Below are 24,348 nucleotides of genomic sequence, written 5' to 3'. Positions count from 1 at the left end.
TAGGGGGAGGGGAGATTTTGAAACTTGTGAAATCCACATTGATACCATTGGGCTGCAGGGTTCCCAAGCGGAATATGAGTTGCTGTTCGTGCAACCTTCGGGTGGCATCGTTGTGGCACTGCAGGAGGCCCAGGATGGACATGTCATCTGAGGAATGGGAGGGGGAGTTGAAATGGTTCGCGACTGGGAGGTGCAGTTGTTTGTTGCGAACCGAGCGTTCCTTTTTTTGGCCAAGCCTAAAACACCAATGGCAAAGTTGTACCACAGGCCAGTTAAGCAAAACACAATCTGGACTCACGAGATCATACTTTACAGCCACCACACAAACATCATCATCCCTGGGTATATCCATCCAAATGGCAGAAGTGGCAACATAGTTGGGAGGGAGGTGCCCAAGGAGCATTCCTCCATGTGGAACATCAGTTGGAAGCAGCACAGAGGATAGCAATAAGGCACAGAATGTATACTGGATGGAGACATTAACATCAAACATGAAGCATCAACCACCAAGAGTGGCTCAGAAGCACCACTACTGATCAAGTTGGCCAACTCCTGAGGAACACATCTGCCAGATTGTGACTAGTAGGCAGTGAGGGCACCAACAACAAAGAAAATATATGGAGACCTTGTCCTCATCTCTCTATCCATCAGTGACAATATTAATCGGAGTGACCACCTGAGAGAGACCTGGTCAGTTTTCATGAGGAGACACTCTGAACAGATGCAGCACTCAAAACTGGGCACCCATGAGGCGTTGGGGATCATCAGCAGCAAGAAAATTGCATTGACCCTTAGCATGCATACTTTTAGCCCAACATATTCCCCACTCTACCATTAACTTCAAGTGCTGTGAGTTTTACAATGAGCTTACAACCTGGTGATGCTATATAATAGGACTATTTGCCTATCAATCAACAGGTGCAACATGTGATAGAACTAAGCAATCCCACAACTAATAGATTACGTCTATGCTCTACAGTCCTGCCACATTCATTCACTGTGTTGGATGATTAAAGGACTAACTAGAGGTGGAGGCATCAAACATGCTCATCCTCAATGAAGGGGAACACACTGCCAGAAAAACACCAAAGTATTTACACAGTCTTTAGCATGAAGTGCTAAAAAGTTGATTAATTTCAGACTGTCCTCAGCATCATATCAGATGTCAGTCTTCAGCTAACCTGCTTCAATAGAGAGGGCAGGAGGGCATACCAGGGCCAGTACCAGGCATATCTAAAAGTGAGGTGTAAACCTGGTGAAGCTACCAAACAGGACTACTTACATGCCAAATAGCATACGCAACAAGTGATAAACAGAGCTAAGCGAGCCCACAACCAATGGATTCGATCTAACATCTGCAGTCCTGCCACCAGTCGTGAATGATCATGGACAATTAAGCAACTTAGTGGAGTTGCTCCACAAATATCCCCATCTTCAAAGATGGGGGAATCCAGCACATCAGTGCAAAAGATAAGGCTGAAGCATTTGTAGAAATCTTCTGAAGGACTGAAGACTCGTGCTCCAAATTAGCAAGGGAATCAAGAGTTATGGGGAGAAGGCAGGAGAATGGGCTTGAGAAACATATCAGTCATGACTGAATGGCCTGAGCAGACTTGATAACTCGAATGGACTAATTCTGTTCATTTTTTTTATAGTCAAGATCTGGTGAGTTTCTCCAGCAATTTCTGTTTATGTTTCAGATTTCCAACATCTCCAGTTCTTTACTGACTTTCCCACATGTCTCCAATACTTTTCTTTGTTGATGATGGATAGGTAATGTCGCCTTAGTCCCAGAGGTTGCTCTCTCATTAGTCTTCATGGTAACCTTAGCTGCTGTGATAAATTGTACCTGCGCTGTTGGTATCATATTGCATTGCAGAACAGCTGTCCACTCAACTGAGCTAATTGAACCCACCATCGACAAGGCACAAATCAGGAATGTAATTGAATAACTTCCCACTTGACTGGATTAATTCAGCTCCAACAACACACGAGGAACTTGATACCATCTGGGTCAAAGCAGCTCGCTTGATTGGCACACTATTCAAATTCACCCCCTCCACCATCAACGTACACGGTGCACCACATGCAAGATGCACCACACTGACCTGTCAAGCCTCCTACGACAGCACTTTCAAAATTAGCCATCTCTACCACACAGCAGCATAGGGTTAGTACATGCCTAGAAACACTACCAGTGTTCCTCTCAAAGCCATATACTTTTTTGAGTTAGAACTATATTACCATCCCTTCAATGTCACTGAATTAAAATACTGGAATTCTCTTCCTAAATGCACCATCAATGCACTGCAACAGATAGACTGCAAAATTCAAAGAGGTAGCTCATCACTGAGGGCAAATGGGGATTAGCAATAAATGCTGGCCTAGCCAGGAACGCCACAACTTAAAAAAAATTATTCAGTCACTCGTGGGACATGGGTGTCACTGGCTGGCCAGCATTCATCACAGGCCCTAGTCACCCTTGCGAAGACGGTGGTCAGCTGCCTTCTTGAACTGCTGCTGTCCACATGCTGTAGGTTGGCTCACAATGCCCACGAAGAGGGAGTTCCAGGATTTTGACCCAGTGACAGTGAAGGAACGACATTTTATTTCCAAGTCAGAATGGTGAGTAGTTTAAGAGGGGAATCTGAGTGGGGTGGTGCTCCCATGTACGTGCTGCCCTTGTCCTTTTAGACGGAAATGGTTGTGGATTTGAAAGGTGCTGTCTAAAGATTTGGGTGAATTGCTGGTGCATCTTGTAGATTATACACACTACTTCTCCTGAGAGTCGGAGGTGGAGGGATTGGCTGCTTATGAATGTGGCCAATCAAGTGGGCTGCTTTGTCCTGGATTGTGTCAAGCTACTTCAGTGTTGTTGGAGCTGCACTCAACTAGGCAAGTGAGGAGTATTCCATCACATTCCTGGCTTATGCCTTGTAGATGAAAAACAGGCTTTGGGGAGTCAGGAGGTGAGTTATTCACTGCAGAATTCCTAGCCTGTGACCTGCTCTTGTAGCCACTGTGTTTATGCAGCAAGTCCAGTTGAGTTTCTGGTCAATGGTAACCCCAAGGATATTGACAGTGGGGGATTCGGTGATGGTAATGTCATTAAATTACAAGGGGAGGTAGTTGGATTGTCTTTTCTTGGAGGTGATCAGTCTCTGGCATTTGTGTGGTCAGAGTGTAACTTACCACTTGTCAGCCCAAGCCTGGATATTGTCCAGATGTTGTTACATTTGAACATGGACTACTTCAGTATTTAAGAAATCACAAATAGTGCAATCATCAGCGAACATCCCCACTTTTGACCTTTTGATGGACAGAAGATCATTGAGTCAACAGCTAAGATGGTTGGCACAGGAAACTACCCTGAGCACTCCTGTAGAGATATCCTGAGATAACTGATCTCCACAAACATAGTTAAGTTTGTATGTGCCAGGTATGACACCAACCAGTGGAGAGTTTGCCCCTGATCTCACTGATTCGTTTTGCTAGGGGTCATTGATGCCACACTCCATCAAATGCAGCCTTGATTTCAAGGCTGTCACTCTTACCTCAACGACGGACTTCAGCTCTTTTGTACATGCTTTAACCAAGGCTCCAATGAGGTCAGGGGCTGAGTGGTCCGAGTGGAACCCAAATGGGCGGCACCGAGCAAATTTTTCCTGAGCAGGCGTTGCTTGGATAACACTGCTGATGACACGTTCCATCAATTTACTGATGGCGTGGTAGACTGATGGGGCAGTAATTGGCCGGGTTGGATTCATCCTGCTTTTTGTGCAAATGACATACCTGGGCAATTTTCCACTTTTTGGTATATGGCAGCGCTGTAATTGTATTGGAAGAACTTGGTCAGAGGAGCAGCAAAGTCTGGAGCATAAGTCTTCAGTACTATTGGTAGAATGTTATCACAGCCCACAGCCTTTGCAGTATCCAGTGCCTCCAACCACTTTTCGATATCAGATGGAGTGAATGGAATTGGCTGACGACTGGTATCTGTGATGCTGGAGAACACTGGAGGAGAACGAAGAACAGTACAGCACAGAAACAGGCCCTTTGCCCATCAAGACTGCATCACATGATGCCTTTCTAAATTGAAAACCTTTCTCCTCTGTGCAGCTCGTAACCTTATATTTCCTGCCTTTTCGTATATCTGTCAAGATACCTTTTAAACATCGATATTGAATCTGTCCTCACCACATCCTCTGGCAGTGCATTCCAGGCACTTACTACCCTCTATGTGAAAAAAAAACTTGCCTCTCATATCTCCTTTATACTTACCCTCTTTTATCTTAAACCTATGTCCCCTAGTAACTGACATTTCTACTGTGGGGAAAAAGGCTTCAATGATCCACTCTATTCATGCCTCTCATAATGTTGTAATTTTGTAAACGTCCCTCATCCTTCAATGTTCAATTGAAAATAAAGCAAGTTTGTCTAATCTCTCCTCATAGCTAAAAACCTCCAAACCAGGCAACATCCTGGTAAACAATTTCTGTACCCTCTCCAAAGCCTCCACATCCTGCTGGCAATGTGGCAATATTCCAATGTGGCCTAACTAAAGTTCTATATAGTTACAACATGACTTGTCAATTTTTATAATCTATGCCCAGACTGATGAAGGCAAAAATGCTACGTGCCTTCTTGATCACTTTATCTACCTGTGTTGCCACTTTCAGGGAAGTGTGGACCTGGACGCCTAGAACCCTCTGTATTTTGATGCTGTTAAGGGTTCTGCCATTTCTTGCATGCTTCTCCCCTACATTAGACCTTTCAAAATGCGTCACCTCACACTTGTCCGGATTAAACTCCATCTGCCGTTTCTCCGGCCAAGTCTTCAGCCAACCTGGGCAGCACGATGGCTCAGTGGTTAGCACTGCTGCCTCACAGCGTCAGGGATCCATGTTCAATTCCAGCCTCGGGCGACTGTCTGTGTGGAGTTTGCGCATTCTTCCCATGTCTGCGTGGGTTTCCTCTGGGTGCTCCAGTTTCCTCCCACAGTCCAAAGACGTGCAGGTTAGGTGGATTAACCATGCTAAATTGTCCATCGTGTCCAGGGATGTGCAGGCTAGGTGGACTAGCCATAGGAAATGCAGGGTTACAGGGAAAGGTAGAGGGCTGGGTCTGGATGCTGTTCACAGGGGCAGTGTGAACTTGATGGGCCGAATGCCCTGCTTCCATACTATAAGGACTCTATAATTCCAATATACTGCTGTATCCTCTGGTGATTCTCCTCACAATCTGCAGCACCCCAATTTTTGTGTCATCCACAAACTTACTAAAAAGGCCATCTACATTCTCCTCCAAATCATTGATACATATTCCTTGCAGAACACCACTGGTCACAGATCTCCAGTCAGAAAAACACCCTTCTGTTTTTTCTATGACTAAGTCAGTTCTGTATCAATCTTCCCAGCTCACTACAGATCCCATGTGACTTGTTCATCTTTTATATCAGCAAGCCATCAGGGACTTTATCAAAGGCCTAGCCAAAGTCCACACAGACAACATCTATCAAGCTACCCTTATTAATCACCTTTGTTACTTCCTCAATAAATTCAATCCCTGCACGAAGCCATGCTGCCTATTGCTAATAAGTCCAGATTTTTCGTTTAAGTAAATCCTATCCCTAAGAATCTTCTCATGGTGTTTGGCACGCAAGTAGTCCTGTTTGGTAGCGTCACCTCATTTTTAGGTTTGCCGAGTGCTGTTCCTAGCATGCCCTCCTGCAATCGCCGTTGAACCAAAGGTGATCACCTGGCTTAATGGCAATTGGTGAGTGAGGGAGGGATATGCCAGGTTATGAGATCGCAGAGTGTTAGAGTACAATTCTGCTGCTGTTGGTGGCCCACAGCGCCTCATGGATGCCCAGTTTTGAGTTGCTAGATCTGTGCGAAGTCTGTCCCATTTAACATGGTGACAGTGCCACACAACACAATGGAGGCTATTTCAATGCGAAGGCAGTCTCCACAAGGACTGTGCGGTGGTCACTCTTACTGATACTGTCAGGGAAAGATGTATCTGCAGCCAACAGATTGGCAAGGATGAGGTCAAATATGTTTTTCCCTTACCACCTGCCACCAACCCAGTCTAGCAGCTCACTCCTTTAGGAACCCACCTGTTGCTGAGCTACTCTTGGTGGCAGACATTTAAATCCCCCACCCAGAGTACATTTTGTGCCACCCTCAGTGCTTCCTCCAAAAGTTTGAGTTATAAGCAGAGGTTGAATAGGTTGGGACTTTTTTCCCTAGAGTATAGGAGTCTATGGGGTGACCTGATAGAGGTCTATAAAATCATTAGAGACATATATAAGGTAGATAGCCAACAACGTTTCCCAATAGTAGGGGAGTATAAAACTAGAAACATACGGCTAAGGTGAGAGGAGTGAGAGACATAAGAGTCCAGACGGGTAATTTTCACACACAGAGCGTGGTGAACGTCTGGAATGGACTGCCAGAGGTGGTGGTAGATGCGAGTACAATTTTGGTTTACCAGGGTGCTGCCTGGATTAGAGAGTATGAGCTATAACAAGGGGCTAGAAAAACTCGGGTTGTTTCCTCTGGAGCAGCAGAGGCTGAGGGGAGACTTGAAAGGAGTCCATACAAGTGAGATGCATAGATAGGGCTGACGGTCAGAATCTTTTTCCCAGAGTTGAAATGTCTAACACTAGGGGGCATGCACTTAAGGTGAGGGGGAAGTTCAAAAGAGACGTGAGTGGCATGTTTTTTTTCCCCCCACAGAGTGTGATAGGAGTCTGGAACACACTACCAGAGATGGTGGTGAAGGTAGATACGACAGGGGTATTTAAGGAACTTTTAGATAAGCGCATGAATATGCAAGAAATGGAGGGATATGGACCAAGGGCAAGCAGAAGGGATTAGTTTAGTTTGCTATCATGTTCAGCACAACATTATGGGCCGAAACAGATAGCAAGCTAATGGAGCTAAAGATGGCTCCTGGCCCTAATGGAATGCGTCCCAGGGTACTGAAAGTAGTAGTGGGAGAAGTATCAAATGCATGCGTGGTAATTTTCCAAAATTCACTGGACTCTGGGGCAGGTCCAGTAGACTGGAAAACAGTAAATGTGACACCACTGTTTAAAAAAGGAGGTAGACAAAAGATGGGGTTATAGGCTGGTTAGCTTAACTTCTGTAGTGGGGAAAATGCTTGAATCTATCATCAAGGAAGAAATAGCAAAACATTGAGATAGAAACTGCCATTGGGTGGATGCAACATGGGTTCATGAAAGGCAGGTTATGTTTAACTAATTTTCTGGAATTCTATGAAGACATTACGAGCGCAGTGGACAACGGGGATGTAGTAGACATGGTGTATCTGGATTTCCAAAAGGTATTTGACAAGGTGCCGCACTAAAGATAAGGTGCTTGGCATTACAGGCAATGTATTGGCATGAATCGAGGATTGGTTAAGTAACAGGAAGCAAAGAGTGGGTATAAATGAATGCTTTTCTAGTTGGCGAACAGTGACTTTAAATAAGTGTACCTCAGGGATCACAGCTGGGACTGCAATTGTTTATAATCTACATTGATGATTTAGAGTTGGGGACCAGGTGTAACGTGTCAAAGTTTGTGGATGACACCAAGATGAGGGGTAGAGCAAAGTGTACAGAGGATATAGATAGTTTGAGTGAGTGGGCAAAAGTCTGGCAGATGAAATTCAATGCTGATAAATGTGAAGTCATCCATTTTGGTGGGAATAACAGTAAAAGGAACTATTACTTGAATGGTAAAAAATTGCAGCAGGTTGCTGTGCAGAGGGACCTGGGTGTCCTTGTGCATGAATCGCAGAAGGTTGGTTTGCAGGTCCAACAGGTAATTAAGAGCGCAAATGGAATTTTGACCTTCATTGCTAGAGGGCTGGAGTTTAAAAGCACAGAGGTTATGTTGCAGCTGTATAGGTGCTGGGGAGGTCACACCTGGAGTAATGTGTATAGTTTTGGTCTCCTTACTTAAGGAAGGATGTACCGGCACTGGAGGGGGTGCAGAGGAGATTCACTAGGTTAATTACAAAGTTAAGAGGGTTGGCTTATGAGGAGACGCTGAATAGACTGGGATTATATTTATTGGAATTTAGAAGAATGAGGGGGGTTTCTTATAGAAACATGTAAAATTATGAAGGGAATAGTTCGGATATAAGCAGGGAAGTTCTTCCCACTGATGGGTGAAACTAGAACAAGAGGGCAGAGCCTCAAAATTGGGGGGACCAGATTTAGGACTGAATTAAGGAGGAACTTCTTCACCAAAAAGGTTGTGAATCTGTGGAATTCCCTGCCCAGTGAAGTAGTTAAGGCTTCCTCACTGAACGTTTTTAAAAGCTAAGACAGATAATTTTTCAATAGTAAAGGAGTTAAGGGTTATGGTGAGATAGTGGATAAGTGAAACTGACACCACAAAAAGATCAGCCGTGATATTATTAAATGGCGGAGCAGGCTTGAAGGGGCAGATGGCCTACTTCTGCTCCTTGTTCTTATTTTCTTGTGCTGTACTGTTCTATGTTCCTCGTCATATGCCTCTGCAATGTTCTTTTATGTGTGGTAGATATTACAGGACTTGTAAATTCCTTTCAGTTTTTATCTCCTCTGTGTCTGTTGCCATAGTAGCTTGGGAAAGCATTGTACCTCAGCCTATAGAACAGGGTGTCAAAGGTTATGTTGGGTGACAAGAACGCAACTTTAATATTGGGGTGAAAATCATCCAGGTATGTACAATGTCCAGGAACAGAATCTTGGATGAATAAAATCTTGGAGAGTCTCAGAGACACAGTGTTTCTCTACCAAAGCACAAAATGATGCCAGAACCAGCCCTCAAAAGAGGCTCAAAACTACCCAGGCCTTCTTACTAGACTTCCTTATGACTGGAAACTGCATTCCAGATTCCCTCCAAACTTCTGAAGAAGGGTCTAGGCCCGAAACGTCAGCCTTCCTGCTCCTCTGATGCTGCTTGGCCTGCTGTGTTCATCCAGCTCTACACCTTGCTATCCCTTCAAAGCCCTCCGGTTTTCAGCATGATATACAAACACAGGCTTAAGCTGGCAATCACCACAGCATTATCACTAAGTAATAGGGTCAACCAATCTTTCACAGATGTCTTCTCGTAATGTATGCTTGTTGGGCATTGTCTTTCAAAACACTCCACTTCAATGTTGAACACCTGTTCAGCACTAGTGCCTTCATCGTTTCAAGTAATGTCAGGAAATTGACCTGCTGCATCAAGATCAGCACTAGCAGCTTCTCCTTGTCTTTCCATGTTGTGCAAGTTTGCTCTCCCTTGAAATCTGTTAAACCAACCTTGTCGAGCAATGGATTCTTCACTATCACTTTTGCCACCATACTTACACTTCACATAAGTTTTTCCATATTTATGATTATCCACATCTTTGCTTCGTAATTACTGTAGCTTTCACTGGCACTGACTCTTCCCATTTCAGAAAATACACTTTGCCTTTTAACATCATTCCAACTGTGGAACAACTAACATCTTTACCAATGTTTGTTGGCATTTCGCCTTTTACAAATGGGTTCTTTATGTCATCTCAATTGTGATGTCTTTGCATTTCTTCAATGCACTATCAGATATGCATTTGGGTTGCCTGATAAGTATTCTTTTGGAACCCAAGAGGGTGTGCACTCGGGAGGAATCTCTGCAAAGTTGCACAGCACAGGACTTTTTTTATTTTTGAACAGTGAAGTTGAGCTTTGCCCACAAGTGTGGTTTGTAATGGACAATGCTCCATTTACCCAACAACAGAATCCAGACTCTGTGGGCCAGGTCAACACTTTGAGGTGTGTTTTCAGAGCTTATTTTAGCCACTTTTTTTGTCAGCCTTGGGGACGACACTGAAGGAGGGACAGGAGGCCAGAACCACTGGCCTGACATTGCATTTATGGTGCTGTCAGGTTGCACTCAGCCAAGCTGGGGTGGGGGTTAAATGAAATGGTGCCATGTGGATACTACATTGCATCACTTCTCTATTCTTCTGTTTGCAAGAACAAATGCGACATCCCAGATCATGAATCTTATGGGCTCTCGCTCATAAGTACAACTATTCACAAGTCAAGGACCACCTGTAAATGGCATTTGATATAGACAAATGCAAAGTAACAAAACTGCAATCAACATGAAACTCTGAGCTAAAGTTGATGTTATAAGGCTGTGAAAAAGGCATAGAGTACAAAAAAATCAGTTCGGGTCTCAGCATCAGTATTAGGGGATGGGGAGAATATAATATAATAATAGTGGACTAATAATCCAGAGCCCCAGCCTGTGTACTGGGGACATACGTTTGAATCACACTGCAGCAGATGGTGAAATCTGAATTCAAAATCATGAATCTCAAATCAAATGTTAGTCTAGTGGTGACTGCAAAATCACTGATGAATGCTGTACAACCTATTTGGTTTACTTGGGGAAGGAAAATCTGTCTTCCTCAGCTGGGGCCTACATGTCACTCCAAATCCATTGCAGTATGCTTGGCTCTGAAATGGCCAACAAAACCACTGTTGTATCAAACTGCTGAATGTATGAATGAATGTATAAACTAGGAGCAGAATTTTCAAGCCACCTCTACTATTTAAGATCAGGGCTCATCTGTTTGTGTCCCCAGTTCCATAATCTCATCTAAGCCTGATACTAGTGATCCCTTGCCCAACAACAATCTATCCGTCTCAACCTGAAAAATATTCAATCGCCCTGCTTTCCTTGTCTTCTGAGGTAAAACATTCCAAATTTGCCCAACTCAGAAAAATTTCACCATTATCTCAGACCAAGGGTGACCCCCAAACAGTGCTCTCTAGTTCTGGACACATCCACAATTGCAGACATCCTGTCCATATCCATCCTATCAAGAACATTTGGAATCTTATAAACTTTGATCAAATCACTGTTCACTCTTCTAAATTCCAGTGAAAACAAGCCCAGCCTGTTCAACTTTTCCTGATAAGACAACTTGTCCTGATAAGACAACTTGTCCATATCAGGTATCCTCTGAATTGTTTCCATGTAAATGCTTCATTAAATAATGAGTCTAAAAGTGTACACAATATTTGAGCTGTCCCATGTAACTGAAGCATAATATCTTTGCTTTTATGTTCAATTCCTCGTGTTAACAGACAGTATTCCATTAGCCTTCTTTATTACTTCATGCACCTATGTATTAACTTTTTGTGAATCATACACGAGAACATTTCAAAGCCTCCGCACAAGGGAATTCTGCAGTTATGCTCCGATATAAATGATAGTGCTTTTTAATTCTTCCTGGTAAATTGAACAACTTCACACTTCTCATATTATACTCTATCTGCTGGATTTTTGCCCACTTAGCCTATTTTTTTTTCAGCCTGCATCCTTGTTATGTTATTCTACAACATAGTTTGTGGTAAATGACAAAAATTATGTTCAGAAACTGAGTCCAATTCTGGCATAGCATCACACTTCAAAAAGTATGTCAAGGCCTTTGGAAGGGTACAGTGCCGATTTACAAGACTGACACTAACAATGAGAATCATCATAATTTTGACATTGATATTAAATTTCCCTATCTGCTCAAAGTAGGTAATTCCAGTCTTCCCAGTGGCCAAAGAATCATTAACCAATGGAGACAGATTTCAGAAGATGGACCAAAAATTGGATATTTGTTTCAAGTGAGTTACATTCATTTGAAATGTTCTGCCTCAAATGGATGTGGAAGCAGAAACAAAACAAACTTTGAGGGGAACTGGATAACTGAAAAGGAAATAGCAGGCCAAAGTTTTCAAATGGTAAAATGATTGGTTTCTGGTTGGTTCAAAGCTGCAATGTAAATATAAGTTAAGAATGTGCATGAATTTAATAACTGCACATGAAATGGTATTTCAATCACCCTCAGTTTTTATATCTTGTGAAGGTCAAATCTTAATCGACTTGAAGATGCAAAGAACCAAAAAGCAGAGCTACACAGCAGTCTTGCTGACCAAGAACAGGATTTTACTCAATTAGTGTGAAATTGAATCCTATTAAGTGGTAGTATGTAAAGACCCATGTATATAAGATTCACTGTTTATCGTATGCAGTCTTTGTACTTTCCCAATACAGATATATGATAACATCCTATTATAATTTGCTGAAATCCATCATTATCATAGAGAAAAGGGGGCTTTGCCTAACTCCCAGGGTTTTGCCAGGTGAACCTTGAGAGATACATTAAAGTTGTTATAAAATTTCCCACCACAAAGGGAAACATCAACTGAAGTGTTTCTGGTTAGGAACTGGCAAATAGCAACTCAATGTGGAAGTTTATGGCTAGTCGCATAGGTCAAGATTCAAGACTGCCCATAAAAAAGTGATGGATTAGTTCCAAGTTCAGTGAAGCACCTCTTGTGCTTTCCAAATTAATAAAAAAAGTGCTGCAATAACCAGAAGGAACAACTAAGATTGTGTCGAGCCTAGTTCACCAGTGTGAATCTGTCATCTACACAGAGAGTAATCAAAATATTTTTCTACATTGTAAGCATTCTTAGACTATTAAACACAAGCAACTGATTATTCTGCAGGACTTGTACCCACCAATCTCATCTTGGATTTCCTCAGCAACAAGTGGCACCTGGTAAAGCAGAGAGAGGCTCTGGTTCATCCGCTCCTCGATAACACGTAGGTGGGTCACCACCTAGATGCGGAAGACAATCATATTAAGCTTTTCAAGATTGCCTTGCATATGTTAACAATAATGAAATCCAAACAGAATCAATCACAGCAACTAGATAGTTTCTGTTTTTCTTGCACTGTGCTTGGCTCACTCTCATCTTTAACACAGACAGTTTGGATTCAAATTCCACTTCAGGCATGAGACAAATCCAGAACAAAATGCCAGTGATGTAACTGCTGTGCTGGAGGTGTCATCTTTGGATAATGACACGAATGCTGGACAGATCTGCTGGTGTTCGAGCTAAATTTTCTCTTTTAACATGTACAACCAAAGATAAATGTTATTTGTCTCACTATAATGTGTTCAATCTTACTATTTGTTCTGATCATAGAGTAGTTTCTGCATCTTGAAATACAATATTGATGTCAAGTCTTAGACATGTTCTGAGAATAAAATCCCCATTTATCACTGTAATGAGCTCCTGCTAAGCTTATAAAAGACACTTGCTACGCCTCAGATGAAATTATGAGCTTGTACTGGGTACACATTAACAGAAGGATGTGAACGCACTTGACAGTACACAGAAGAGGTTTACAAGAATGGTTCCAGGATAAGAATAGCTTAGAGGCTGGGAGTATTCCCTTTGGTGAGGAGAAGCTTAAGGGATTCGATAAAAATTTTCAAAATCATGAGAGGTTTGGATAGAGTAGATAATGAGAAACTGTTCCTGCTCATAAAAGGATCAAGGACAAGAGGGCACAGAATTGAAGTATTAAACTATCAAATGGGATGTTCAAAAATACTTTTTCATGTCATGAGAGGTTCAGGTCTGGAAGGCAGATTTACTTGAGGCATTCAAGTGGGCATTGGATGATTAACTAGATAGAAATAATGCGCAAAGTTCTGGGGAAAAGACAGGAGATTGGTACCAAGTTAAAATGCTCAAAAGAGCCAGTGCTGAAACAAAAACAAAATGATGGGTAGAATGGCCTTCTTCTGCGTACATTCTTATATATTTCCACGTTTTTTTAAAAAAAGCACATTCAACCTTGGAGTTATTTTACTACATTTAGTTAGAAAATCTGAAACTATTCAGGCCCAAAAACAGCTTGCATTTGAAGCCTATGCCTCAGGAGCATCCTAGAGATGAGCCAGACACTGAGCAGTAGAAGGTTTCCTTGTCATTTGGTAACAGGGGCAATCTGTGTTTCATAACATTTCACTCACCTGTGATTTCATCTGTGCTGCTTTCTCCGGATCTACAGCCATGACATGCTGATAGTGTCGAAGAGTGTGCTGCCGGTCCTTCTGCTCTGCACGGATATAGCGCTTCAGGGCCTGCAGGATCCGATGAGGCTACAAACAAAGAAATTCAAAAACATCAGTGTCCGTCAGAAGGCCACAATGAAGGTCAATACTGAAATGTTGTTCTAAAACAGCATCACGTTTCATTCAGAAATGTCGACATTAATACTGCCAGCTCAAACGCTGAGCAACTAAGCAAACAATCCTCAAACTCCTATCTCTTGATCTTCAGCTCATTTTTGGAACATTTGCCCCCACCATGAAGCCAAGTTATTGAATGTATTTAAGAAAGAGGTAGATAGGTTCTTGGTTTCTAAGGGGATCAAGGCTTATGGGGAGAAAGAAGAATGGTGTTGAGAAACGTATCAACCATGACCAAATGGCACAGCAGACTCGATGGGCCAAATGGCCTAACTCTGCTCCTATCTTATGGTCTTACAATGAAAACTACTTCAGTTTCACATATTGGGCTTTTCATTAACCACTCAACATGAACTCCAGATGCTTTCAAACCCCTACATCATCATTGTTTTATTTTGTCACTTTTATTTTAGGGAAGGGACTGAGGTAAATCTGAAGTCAAAATAAAAATCAGTGTTCAGCATAAGTGCACAGGAAAAGTGGGAAGATGACAAGGAGAATGAGATCAGATTGTGCTCAAAAAGGGGCAAACAGATCATAAAAATATGTAGCAAAGATATCAAAAAAGGTAAGGGCAATAGACATAAGAGCTAACACAGGAGTATTGGTAAAAATAAAATAGAAGGAGAAGGCAAAGACAGAAGTAGCAAGGAAGGGAGAAAGGAAGAGAGGTGGGAAAAAGAGACAAGCCAGCTGGGAAAGGGAATACAATATTTTTTCAAAGAGCTTTGCAAATTCATATGTACTGAATCAGGTGAAAGCAAGCGTCACCCAAAATAGGCACAATTTTCACACTGGCAACTGTAGCAAGCAGTGTTCATTATTCTATCACTCCTAGATCAAACCGACACCCTGAACGAACAAACAGTGGAACAAGGCCCAATCTGCAGCGCCAAGGCAATTATTTACTACCTTGCAATTATTTGCCACTTGCTGCCATGCTCAGCATACAGCTGTAGACGTTCCACAACAGAATCAGATACATAGGCCCAAGCATTTATTATGGCCAGAAATTGGAACAGACTTTTACTCAGAATGACTTGGAAATAGCGTGACCCAAGAGGCACCACAAGTATTTCAACCCAGAGTTCTTGATCTTTTGCACTTTATTGTGACCATAATATTCAAAAGCTGACTTTTACTGTGAAATCACCTGAAATCATATAGCCACAGGGTTATTTGAAGCTTTTTCTCAGTATTTCCCTGGTTGATACCAAATTAGAGCAATTAATTCTGGGTATTTAAAAGGAACCTTTTGAATGAGGTATAACTGAAAATCCCAGCCATTTTGCCGACAGGAGCATGCATTAACTGCAATATAATTTAGAAGTTAGAAATTAGATAATTGCTCTCCTGATGATACCTGAATTTGTCAACTGTGCATCATTTGGGAGCAGGCACTCAGGATAGAGGTCTTTCTTACTTTTAAGACATGCAAGATTAATTTATTATTCCTCAGAAGTCATCAACTCGAACTCATTGCAAGTACATGGGAAATCTGACTAATTTATTGTGGTTACCCAGCCTTGCTGGTTTACTTCATTTCATACAAGAAATATCAAGTTTGTGTGTAAGAAAGGGAGGGGGTCATTTCATATAAATTATAAGCACAAAATAGCCCAGTCAGTCCCTCAAACCTGCTCCCTCATTCAGTAAGATTTCAGCAGATCAGACTGTGCCCTCAACTTCACATTCGAATGTACCACAAGGTATTAATTCCCTTGTTAGTCAAGAATCTACCTCTGCCTTAAAAATATTCAATCATCCAGCCCCCGTCACATACTGAAGAAGAAATCAAAAACACCACTGACCCTCAAAGAAAACAATTCCTCCTCACAGTGTTAAATGGGAGACCACTTATTTTGTCAACTGTGGTTTCTAGTTCTGGCAAGAGGAAACATCTCTTCAGAGTCCGACCTGTCAAGTTTCTTCAGGATTTTGTATGTTGCGATAAGATCACATCTCATTCTTCTAAACTCCAATGGAGAAGGCCCAGGTGTCTAATCTTTCCTGAAGATATTACCCCCATCCCAGATATCAGTTGAATTAACTTTCTTGGAACTGTTTCCAATCTATTTATATCCATTCTTAAATAAGGGAACCAAAAATGAACACAGTGCCTCAGATGTGTTTTTAGCAATGCTCTTAAGTGGCTGTAGCACACATTCATATTTACATATTCTGTTTCCCTTGTAATAAAAGAAAACATATCATTTCCCTTATTTTATGATTTGCTTCACCTGCATACTAACTTTCTGCAATTCATATGTAACCCAGTTCTGCAATCTCTCTCCATTTAAATAGCACACTGCTTTCCTTTCCTCCTTGCCAAAGTGGACAAGCTCACAGTTTCCAACGTTGTACTCCAGCTGCCACAGTTTTCCTCATTCACTTAACCTATCTGTACTGCTTTGCAGACTTCTTAGTGGCTCTTCAACCTACTTTCCCTTCTTTCTTTGTAAGATTTAAAAAAAAATTACAACAGTGCAGTCGGTTCCTTAGTCCAAATTATTAACATTTATTTTATTCCCTTATGGGATGTGGGTATTACTGGCTTACCAATATTTATTGCCTGTCCCTAGATCCCTTAAGAAGATCGTGGTGAGCTGCCTTCTTGAACTGCTGCAGTCCATGCGTTGTAGGTAGACCCACAATGCCATTAGGGAAGGAATTCCAAGTTATTGACTCAGCAACAGTGAAGGAGCAGTGAATTATTTCCAAGTCAGGATGGTGAGTGGCTTGGAGGGGAGTCTACCTAAGTACTGCTATTTAAGAATCTTTGGCAAATTTCTGCAGCGCATCTTGTAGATAGTACACACTGCTGCCATTGAGTGTTAGTGGTGGATAGAGTGGTGACTTGAGGATGTAGTTCCAAACAAGTGGACTGCTTTGTGCTGGATGGTGTCAAGCTTCTTGAGTGTTATTGGAGCTGCACAAATCCAGGTTAGTGGGGAGCATGCCAACACACTCAATTTGTGTCTTGAGAATGGTGGACAGGCTCTGGGGAGTAAGGAGGTGAGTACTTGCTACAGTATTCCTAGCTAATGATCCGCTCTTGCAGCCACTGTGTTTATCTGACAAGTCCATAGAGTCATGGAGTGGTCAATGGGAACCCTCAGGATGTTGACAGTGGGGAATTCGGTGATGGCAATGCCATTGAATTCCATTAGTTTTAGTTACAGAGAAGGATAGGCCTTGTTCACAAGTTAAACTTCTCAATTTTCATGTTATTAGACAAAAACTTTCAAAAGTTGACTACAACAGGTTGTTCACAGATAAAGGGATGTCTGGCAAATGGGAGGTTTTCAGAAGTGTGATAATGAGTGCTCAGGCCCAGCATGTTCCTGTCAGTGTGCAGGGTAAGGCTGGCAGGAGTAGGGAACAGTGGATATTGTGGCTCTGGTCAAGAAAAAGGAGGCATGTATCAGGTCCAGACAGTTGAAATCAAATCAATCCCTTGAGTATATGAGGTATAGAAGTACACTTAAGAGGGAAATCAGGAGGACAAAAGGGGAATGTGAAAAGCTTTGGCAGATAATGTAAAGGAGAATCCAAAGAGATTCTACAAGTATATTAAGGGCAATGAAGTAACTAGGGAGAGAATAGGGCCTCTTAAAGATCAACGAGCTTGTCTATGTGTGGAGCCACAGGAGATGGGTGAGAGCCTAAACGAATATTTGTTGTAAATATTTACAACAAAGAAAGACATGAAAGCTAGGGAACACAGGGAAATAAGTAGTCATTTCTTGAAGATAATCCATGGTTACAGCAGAGATGGAGCTGGAGGTTTTAAAACACGCAAAGGTAGGTAAATCCCCAGGACCTGATCAAATGTATCCCAGAAGATTCTGGAAAGCTAGGGAAGAAGTTTCAGGGTCCCTGATTAATATAATTAACAGCCATGGGTCAGATGCCAGAAGACTGGAGGGTGGCTAGTGTTGCGCCATTATTTAAGAAAGGCTGCAAGGGAAAAACCTACAGACCAGTGAGCCTAATGTTAGTGGTGGATAAATTGTTGGAAAGGATTCTGAGAGACAGGATCTACATACATTTGGAAGGCAAGGACTGATTAGGTATAGTCAGCATGGCTTTGTGCATGCGAATTAACATCTTAAAAATTTGATTGTTTTTTGAAGAGGTAACCAAAAAGATAGATGAAGGCAGAGTGGTAGATGTTGTCCACGTGGATTTTAGCAAGGCTTCAATAAGTTTGACATGGTAGACTGGTTAGTAAGATTAGATTAGTTAGTACATGGATTCCAGGGAGAGCAAGTCAATTGAATACAAAATTGGCTTGACGTTAGGAGACAGAGGGTAGTGGTAGAGGGTTGTTGTCTAGACTGGAGGCCTGTGACCCGAGGTGTACTGTGAGGATCGGTGCTGGATCCACTGTTATTTGCCATTTATATAAATGATTTGGCTTAGAATATAGTAAGTTTTTTGGTGGCACCCACATTGGTGGTATCGTAGACAGTGAAGAAGAGTATCTAAAGGTGCAATGGAATCTTGTTCAACTGGGCCAGTGGATCAAGGAATGGCAGATGGAGTTTAATTCAGATACATGCAAGGTGTTGCATTTTAGGAAGACAAACCAAGGTAAAACTTACACAGTTCATGTTCAGCCCTGGGGAGTGCTATAGAACAGAAAGACCTCAGGGTGCAAGTACATATTTCCATGAAATAGATAAACAGGGTGGTAAAGGAGGCATTTGGCACACTTGCCTTCATCAGTCAGAGCACCGAGTACAGGAGTTGGGATGTCATGTTACAGCTGTAGAAGGCAGAGGTAAGGCCACATTTGGACTACTGCCTACAATTCTGTCGTCCTGCTATAGAAAAAGATGTGATTAAGCTGGAAAGTGTCCAATAAAGATTAATAAGGATGCTACTGAGACTGGAAGGTTTGAGTTAGAAGTAGAGGCTGGATAGGCTGGGACTTTTTTCCCCTAAAATGTCAGAGGTTGAGGGGTGACCTTATAGAAGTTCATAAAATCATGAGGGGCATAAAATAGCCAAGGTCTTTTTCTGAGTGTAGGGGAGTTCAAAACTAGAGGGCATAGGTTTAAGGTGAGAGAGGTAAGATTTAAAAGGGACATGAAGGCAACATTTGCATCGAGGATGGTAATATATGGAATGAGCTGCAAGAGAAAGAGATAGAGGCAGGTACAATTATATTTAAAAGACATTTGGACAGGTACATAGATTAAAGGTTTATAGGGATATGGGACAAATGCAGACAAATGGGACTACTTCAGTTTAGGAAAACTGGTCAGCATGGACAAGTTGGAGAGAAGGGTCTGTTTCCAGGCTGTATGACTCAATGAATGTCAAGGTATGGTCGTGAAATTGTCTCTTATTGGAGATGGTCATTGTCTGGCATTTGTGTGGCCCCAATATTACTTGCCACTTGTCAGTCCAAGCCTGGATATTGTCCAGCCTTATTTGCATTTACTTTCAGTATCTGAGGAGTGACAAATGGTGCTGAACATTTTGCAGTCATCAGCAAACATCCCTACTTCAGACCTTATGATGGAGGGAAAGTCACGGATGAAGCAGCCGAGGATGGTTAGGCCTAGGACACTAATCTGTGCAACTCCTCCAGAGATGTCCTGGGGCTGACCTCCAACAACCACAACCATGTCAGGTATGACTTTGCCCTGGTTTGAGTTTGGCCCTGGATTCCCATTAATTTCAGTTTTGCTGGGGCTCCTTGTCGCCACACTTGGTTGACTGCAGCTTTGACATCAAGGGCTGTCATTCTCACCTCACATATGAAATTCAGCTGTTTTGTCCATGTTTAAACCAAGGCTGTAATGAGGTCAGGAGCTGAGTGGTCCTTGAGGAATCCAAACTAAGTGTCACTGAGCAGGTTATTGCTGTTGCTGCTTGATTATACTGTTGATTATCCCTTTGATCACTCTACTGATGATCACAAGTAGACTGATTGGGCAGTAACTAGCTTGGTTGCAGTTGTCCTCCTTTTCATGTACAGGATATACCTGGGCAATTTTCCACATTAGACAAAAAAATCCAAAAGAATTGCGGATGCTGGAAATCTGAAACAAAAACAGAAATTGCAGAAGATCTCAGCAGGACTGGCAGCATTTGTTGAGAGAAATCAGAATGAGCATTTTGGGTCTGAAGGATTACCAGGCCCAAAACATTAACTATGATTCCTCTCCACAGATGCTGCCACACCTGTTGAGACTTTTCAGCAATTTCTGCTTTTGTTTCAATTTTCCACATTGTCAGGTAGACTCCAGTGTTGTAGCTGCACTAGAACAGCTTGGCTAGGGTGTGGCCAATTCTGAAGCACAGGTCTTCAGAACAATTGCTGGAATGGTGTCAGGACTATCCAGTGCCTCCGACCATTTCCTGATATCAGATGGAGTGAATTGAATTGACTAAAGATTGGCCTGTGATGCCAGAGACGTCAGGAGAAGGCTGAAATGGATTATCCAACTGACATATCTGACTGAAATAATGATGAATGCTTCTGCCTTATCTTTGAGCTGATGTGCTAGTATTTTGAGGATGGGGATATTTGTACAGCGGCCTCCTCCAGGGAGTTGTTTAATTGTCCACCATCATTGCAGGATTGCCGAATTAAGATCTGATCCTTTTATTTTCTTCACTCATGGGACATGGCATCACTGGCTGGGCCAACATTTATTGCTCATCTCCAGTGGCCCTTGAGAAGATGGTGGTAGGCTGTCTTTTTGAATCGCTGCAGTCCATGTGCTGTGAGTAGACCTACAATATCCTTTGGCAGGGAATTCCAGGATTTTGACCCAGGAACAGTGAAGGAACAGTGATATATTTCCAAGTCAGGATGGTGAGAGGTTTGGAGAAGGACTTCCAGGTGCGTATGTCTGTGGCCCTTGCCCTCCTAGACGGAAATGGTCATGGGTTTGGATGATGTTTTCTAAGGATCTTTGGTGATTTTCTGCAGTGCATCTTATAGGTAGTACTCAATGCCATTATTCGCATTGGGTGCGGGAACCCTGATCTCTGTCTATAATTTGCTGCTTACGCTGTGTCACCCAAATAGGCCTGTTGTGTAACTTCACCAGATCGACACTTCATCTTTAGGTATGCCTTGGATTGCTCCTGGCATGCCCTCCTGCACTGTCTGTTGAACCAGGGTATACACCCTGTTTGATAGCAACAGTTGAGTAGTGATATCCAAGGTCATGAGGTTGAAGATTGTGTTGGAGTACAGGTCTACTGCTGTTGATGGCTCACAGCTCCTCATGGATGCCCATTCTTGACATGAGAACTGTTGGAACCGTCCCATTTAGCACCATGATAGTACCGCACAACACATGAAGGGTATTTGCAATATGAAGGTGGGACTTTGTTTCAACAAAGACTGTGCGGCGGTCACTCTTACCGATACTGACATGGACAGATGCATCTGCAGCAGGGGGACTAGGTTCAAATCTTGCAACACAAATGATAGAACTTTAATTTTTAAAGTATCTGGAATTAAGAATCTAATGATGACAATGTTTTATCGATAGTTGGAAAAACCATCCAGTGAACTAATATCCTTCAAGTAAGGAAATCTGCCATCCTCACCTGGTCTGTCTAACAAACCATAGTAATGTACTTGATTCAACTGAAAACCCACAACCCACCTTTGAAATGTACCAGCAAGCCATTCAGTTGTAACAATAGCTATGAAGTCTGATCAAAGAAATGAATCCAGAAGTACCATCTGGCATGGGAAATGACAACAGCAAATACAGCCCTATCAACCGTGCAAAGTCCTCCTTAGTAACATATGGGGGCTAGTGCAAAACTGGGAGAGCTGTCTCACACAATAACTAACAGTCTGACAGACATAAGCACAGAATCATTCCTTACAGACAATGTCCCAAACACCACTATCATCCCTGGATACATGCAGGACAGAGCCAGAAGGGGCGGCACAACAGTGTACAGTCGAGGAGGAGTTGCTCTGCGAGTTCCCAACATTGACTCCAGACTCAGGTTAAACAGGGGAAAGAAAATTTCCTAATTACTACATACTCCTCCACGTTGAACAACAATTTTCAGGAGCAGAGGGTGACAATGGTGCAAAATGTGCTTGGCAGAAAACTTTAACGTCCACGAGTCATACTACTGGTCATTTCCTAAAGGACATAGTTGCTAGACAATATAAATGGTCAATAACTGATATCCCAACGTTGATCCCCAAAGCACATTATTCATCATATCTTGCCTTCCCAAAAATTACCCTTTACGCTTCATCCACTTCAGATTAGCTAATCAATCCTCTATCCATAATAATACACAACCCCAAAACCAAGAGCTCTTATGTTACACAGTATTCTTTGATGTGGCACTTTGTCAAAAGTCTTTTGGAAATCTAAGAATGGTCCATCCATTGGTTCCCTTTCTCGATGTTGTTTGTTACTTCCTCATTGTACACATTCTGGTTTTATAGTCTGTATCCTAAATTTCATCAGGAACTGAAAGCAATGAGTACTTACACGTGGTGGATCTGCCTGTAATGCAGAGAGGTAGTTCTCCAATGCAACACGACGACGATCGTTTAGCAAAGCTTCTACACGGGCAAGATGAGTCTCAACCAACTGCAACTTCTCAGTGGCTGCCTCTTCCTCTAGAGCTTCAACCATACTCTGGAAATGCTGAGCAGTAAGAAAAGCTCATTAGCATGTTGCATAGTATGCTTAAATACCATCAAAGATCGAAGATGTAGTTACTCCACTTCAGAATAGCATTCAGGTACAATTACTAATATAAAAATCAAACCATATAGAACTTGACAGCGGGCAAGGAAGAACAGACACTTAACAGTTGAACAGTTGTGACAGCTGTAGTTCAGTAACAGTCATGTTCTGCTTAAATTCCCACTCTGGAAAATCAACTAAACTGACAGTCCAGAGCAGTACTGACAATCACAGTTGAAGGGCGATGTCTTTCAGCTGAGATGGTAACTGAGCTCCATCTGCCCTCACAGGTGGATATAAAATTCCACAGCATTATCTCAAAGATGAGAAGGGGAAGCTGCCTCCAGTGTCCTGGCTACGTTTGGGATCCCTCAAACAACATCACTACACCAGATATTCATTGTATGATTGCTGTTTATGAAACATTGCTGTGGCAAACTGGCTGCTACATGAAATGACATACTGTAAATAATTTGCTTTAAAGCACTTTGGGACATGCTTTCATTCTACATAAATGAATTATTGGTTCCTTTAGACATATTATGGTCGGAATGAAGATGGGAGTAAGTTAACAGCTTATTCAGATAAGTACATTGAGTTAGAAGACCTGACACACAAAGAAGAAACAATGATTTTAGTTGCCCAATGCGAACGCCTTATACTCGATATTGTAATCATATGACCAATATCAGATCATATATTCAAATAACAAATTGTAGCCATTTGTGTCCCCTTTGTGATGGTAATATAACAGCAATAGACCATTTGCTACGTTAAGCCATTTCTCCATTCAATGAGATCAGCATTGATCCAAGACCCAAATTAATGTACCTTAACATTGTTAGTTAAAAAAAAGCCGTCAATCTTAGATTTAAAACTTAAAATTGATCAACATCAACTGCAATTTAAAAACAAAGTTCAAAATTGAAATCACCTTTTTTGTGTGAAATTAGTCATTCCTAATTTCACTCCCAAAAGATGGAACAGGAACGTGAGAAATTAGTTTTTAGACTAGTCTTAGATTCACCTGCCAGTGGACAGTTTCTGTCCATCTACCCTAACTTTTGTCCATAAAATCTTGGAAGCTGAAATATTTGAAAGCTTCAAATCTTATCTTAACCTGCTAAATTTATGAAATGCAATACTAGTTTCTCCATGTTTTCTTTCTAAGTTAACTCTTGGAGTTTAGCTATCATTCTGATAAACAGTGTCTAATTTTAGTAAGAATGCACTATTTGTAATGAAAGTACTTTGCAGTTACCAGAGTTTTCAACCCGTAATACAATCAACAAACATGTGGAATTAGACCCCATATACAAACTCATGCAGAACAGAACCGGAAATGACACGACCCAGCTTAACAGACTGGATCATACAAATAGCAAACAAAGTAGAACCACATTGCTTCTTTGGAGGCCGTACTGATGATGTTACCTAGCATGGTGACGCAACGTCGACAATAACCAGCCAGCTTGGTGAGCAAGCCAATAGCCTCAAGAGTTACAAAGAGTGTTTCACAAAAAGCTCCTTCAAAGTGGCAACACAAGTGGATAAGATGTAAAGA

General features: G+C 42.0%; 1 protein-coding gene across 1 annotated transcript in view; it reads right to left on the bottom strand.

Moving 5' to 3' along the window:
* aplp2 (amyloid beta (A4) precursor-like protein 2) overlaps positions 1-24,348 on the bottom strand; it is a 219,187-nt gene that overhangs the window by 36,785 nt on the left and 158,054 nt on the right. Inside the window, exons 10-12 of the mRNA XM_048615382.1 lie at positions 22,584-22,742; positions 13,867-13,995; positions 12,561-12,660 (exon numbers count right to left, since the gene is read on the bottom strand). Coding sequence (XP_048471339.1) covers positions 12,561-12,660; positions 13,867-13,995; positions 22,584-22,742 — 388 coding nt within the window. The remainder of the gene's footprint in view (positions 1-12,560; positions 12,661-13,866; positions 13,996-22,583; positions 22,743-24,348) is intronic.

This window comes from Rhincodon typus, chromosome 32 (genome assembly GCF_021869965.1).
Source record: "Rhincodon typus isolate 14 chromosome 32, sRhiTyp1.1, whole genome shotgun sequence".
Classification (NCBI taxonomy): domain Eukaryota; kingdom Metazoa; phylum Chordata; class Chondrichthyes; order Orectolobiformes; family Rhincodontidae; genus Rhincodon; species Rhincodon typus.
This window is presented reverse-complemented; position numbering and strand designations above follow the sequence as displayed.